The sequence below is a fragment of the Gigantopelta aegis genome, chromosome 3 (genome assembly GCF_016097555.1).
Source record: "Gigantopelta aegis isolate Gae_Host chromosome 3, Gae_host_genome, whole genome shotgun sequence".
Lineage (NCBI taxonomy): Eukaryota > Metazoa > Mollusca > Gastropoda > Neomphalida > Peltospiridae > Gigantopelta > Gigantopelta aegis.
This window is the reverse complement of record NC_054701.1, coordinates 5,466,501-5,470,417: the sequence shown is the minus strand read 5'-3', so window position 1 is coordinate 5,470,417 and position 3,917 is coordinate 5,466,501. Positions and strand designations below refer to the sequence as shown.

The following is a 3,917-nucleotide window of genomic DNA, read 5'->3' as shown; positions in this document are numbered from 1 at the left end:
TTCACTCTAAGGACTAACCATTAACCTATCCTGGACATACTTCACTCTAAGGACTAACCATGAACCTATCCTGGACATACTTCACTCTGGTTAAGGATAACCATGAACCTATCCTGGACATACTTCACTCTTACTAAGGACTAACCATTAACCTATCCTGGACATACTTCACTCTCACTGAGGACTAACCATTAACCTATTAATGGTGCAAATAATCACAGTGTATGCAAAGCACAAGATACTTTGATTGTAGTTTGAGATAAACGTGAAAATAAATGAAAATAGAGAAACAATGTGTCAGTAATTTATTTAGAGAACTTTATTTTTAACCATATGAATAATAATGTAGTCTTTGATCTCTATCTATAATTAGTATCTCAGGTAACAGGATTTGGAAAGCCCTGTCAAATGTATTTATTTTTATTACCAGTTTGCTTGTGTGTATGTTTAGTGATGCAACATGACATTTTTAGGGGACAAGTTCATTTTCTAATTATTTTCATTTAGGATTTTCTGAATATTCATATTATCATCATTGGTCGATCATAAATGATAGTCTTTTTCTGTGTGTATAAATGTAGATTGATATAATATTTTATGTTTACTTATATGCATAAGATGCTTGAGTTAACAATTCATAATACTTTTACTTTATTCATTTGTATACATGTACTGTTTATTAAACAATGTGTTTGTTTCTTGTAACTGTAAAGGAAATAGTATCTATCACATCCTGACTGACTTATGAATACACCAATTCAATTTTTTTGTCTGCCATTATTTGCCTTTCATTTTAAGTTCAGTAATTTAAAGATACATTCTGCTATACAGTACCTCTGGCTGACGGGGGTGGGATGTAGTCCACTAGTAAAGCGCTCACGTGTGGTCTGTCTAGGATCAAACAACAGTGGGCCTATTGGGCTATTTCTAATTCCAGCCAGTGCTCCACAACTGGTGTAACAAAGGCTGTGGTATGTGCTATCCTGTCTGTGGGATGGTGCATATAAAAGATCCCTTGCTGCTAACTGCAAAGAGTAGCCCAAGGAGTGGTAGCAGCAGCAGTTTCCTCTCGTTATCTGTGTGTCCCTTATCTGACACCATATAAACATAAAGAGTAGCCCAGTGATAAAGCGCTCGCTTTATGTGAGGTCAGTAAGGGATCATTATCCATTGGTGGGCCCATTGGCCTGGAGGACATTTACAAGAATAATTTCCATTTTTAACAGAACATGTGCCGTGGTTTTGACAGGGGTTCTTGGAACATGGCGTAACTTCGCAATGGGAGCCTGTGAAACCGGTGGGACACGCACAACTAGACGTTGATCCACTAATTTTACAAGTTCCTCTATTTCGACAAGTGTTATGAGTACATGGGGTTGTCGTACAGGTATTCCCACTATAGCCTGGAGGACATTTACAAGAATAATTTCCATTTTTAACAGAACATGTGCCGTGGTTTTGACAGGGGTTCTTGGAGCATGGCGTAACTTCGCAATGGGAGCCTGTGAAACCGGTGGGACACGCACAACTAGACGTTGATCCACTAATTTTACAAGTTCCTCTATTTCGACAAGTGTTATGAGTACATGGGGTTGTCGTACAGGTATTCCCACTATAGCCTGGAGGACATTTACAAGAATAATTTCCATTTTTAACAGAACATGTGCCGTGGTTTTGACAGGGGTTCTTGGAGCATGGCGTAACTTCACAATGGGAGCCTGTGAAACCGGTGGGACACGCACAACTAGACGTTGATCCACTAATTTTACAAGTTCCTCTATTTCGACAAGTGTTATGAGTACATGGGGTTGTCGTACAGGTATTCCCACTATAGCCTGGAGGACATTTACAAGAATAATTTCCATTTTTAACAGAACATGTGCCGTGGTTTTTACAGGGGTTCTTGGAGCATGGCGTAACTTCACAATGGGAGCCTGTGAAACCGGTGGGACACGCACAACTAGACGTTGATCCACTAATTTTACAAGTTCCTCTATTTCGACAAGTGTTATGAGTACATGGGGTTGTCGTACAGGTATTCCCACTATAGCCTGGAGGACATTTACAAGAATAATTTCCATTTTTAACAGAACATGTGCCGTGGTTTTTACAGGGGTTCTTGGAGCATGGCGTAACTTCACAATGGGAGCCTGTGAAACCGGTGGGACACGCACAACTAGACGTTGATCCACTAATTTTACAAGTTCCTCTATTTCGACAAGTGTTATGAGTACATGGGGTTGTCGTACAGGTATTCCCACTATAGCCTGGAGGACATTTACAAGAATAATTTCCATTTTTAACAGAACATGTGCCGTGGTTTTGACAGGGGTTCTTGGAACATGGCGTAACTTCACAATGGGAGCCTGTGAAACCGGTGGGACACGCACAACTAGACGTTGATCCACTAATTTTACAAGTTCCTCTATTTCGACAAGTGTTATGAGTACATGGGGTTGTCGTACAGGTATTCCCACTATAGCCTAGAGGACATTTACAAGAATAATTTCCATTTTTAACAGAACATGTGCCGTGGTTTTGACAGGGGTTCTTGGAGCATGGCGTGACTTCACAATGGGAGCCTGTGAAACCGGTGGGACACGCACAACTAGACGTTGATCCACTAATTTTACAAGTTCCTCTATTTCGACAAGTGTTATGAGTACATGGGGTTGTCGTACAGGTATTCCCACTATAGCCTGGAGGACATTTACAAGAATAATTTCCATTTTTAACAGAACATGTGCCGTGGTTTTGACAGGGGTTCTTGGAGCATGGCGTAACTTCGCAATGGGAGCCTGTGAAACCGGTGGGACACGCACAACTAGACGTTGATCCACTAATTTTACAAGTTCCTCTATTTCGACAAGTGTTATGAGTACATGGGGTTGTCGTACAGGTATTCCCACTATAGCCTGGAGGACATTTACAAGAATAATTTCCATTTTTAACAGAACATGTTCCGTGGTTTTGACAGGGGTTCTTGGAGCATGGCATAACTTCACAATGGGAGCCTGTGAAACCGGTGGGACACGCACAACTAGACGTTGATCCACTAATTTTACAAGTTCCTCTATTTCGACAAGTGTTATGAGTACATGGGGTTGTCGTACAGGTATTCCCACTATAGCCTGGAGGACATTTACAAGAATAATTTCCATTTTTAACAGAACATGTGCCGTGGTTTTGACAGGGGTTCTTGGAACATGGCGTAACTTCACAATGGGAGCCTGTGAAACCGGTGGGACACGCACAACTAGACGTTGATCCACTAATTTTACAAGTTCCTCTATTTCGACAAGTGTTATGAGTACATGGGGTTGTCGTACAGGTATTCCCACTATAGCCTGGAGGACATTTACAAGAATAATTTCCATTTTTAACAGAACATAGCTGCCGTGGTTTTGACAGGGGTTCTTGGAACATGGCGTAACTTCGCAATGGGAGCCTGTGAAACCGGTGGGACACGCACAACTAGACGTTGATCCACTAATTTTACAAGTTCCTCTATTTCGACAAGTTATGAGTACATGGGGTTGTCGTACAGGTATTCCCACTATAGCCTGGAGGACATTTACAAGAATAATTTCCATTTTTAACAGAACATGTGCCGTGGTTTTGACAGGGGTAACATGGCGTAGCCCTGTGAAACCGGTGGGACATAGACAAGATTTCGACAAGTGTTATGAGTACATCGTACAGGTATTCCCACTATAGCCTGGAGGACATTTACAAGAATAATTTCCATTTTTAACAGAACATGTGCCGTGGTTTTGACAGGGGTTCTTGGAACATGGCGTAACTTCACAATGGGAGCCTGTCAAACCGTGGGACACGCACAACTAGACGTTGATCCACTAATTTTACAAGTTCCTCTATTTCGACAAGTGTTATGAGTACATGGGGTTGTCGTACAG

General features: G+C 41.3%; 1 protein-coding gene across 1 annotated transcript; it reads right to left on the bottom strand.

Moving 5' to 3' along the window:
* Window positions 1-1,360: 1,360 nt before the first annotated feature.
* Window positions 1,361-3,426, bottom strand: LOC121367274 (adhesive plaque matrix protein 2-like). Its single transcript, XM_041491387.1, has 5 exons — window positions 2,682-3,426; window positions 2,235-2,366; window positions 2,034-2,135; window positions 1,657-1,835; window positions 1,361-1,396 (listed from the first exon to the last, which is right to left on the bottom strand). Exons 1-5 carry the CDS (start codon window positions 3,424-3,426, stop codon window positions 1,361-1,363), a joined length of 1,194 nt encoding a protein of 397 aa, XP_041347321.1.
* Window positions 3,427-3,917: the final 491 nt, after the last annotated feature.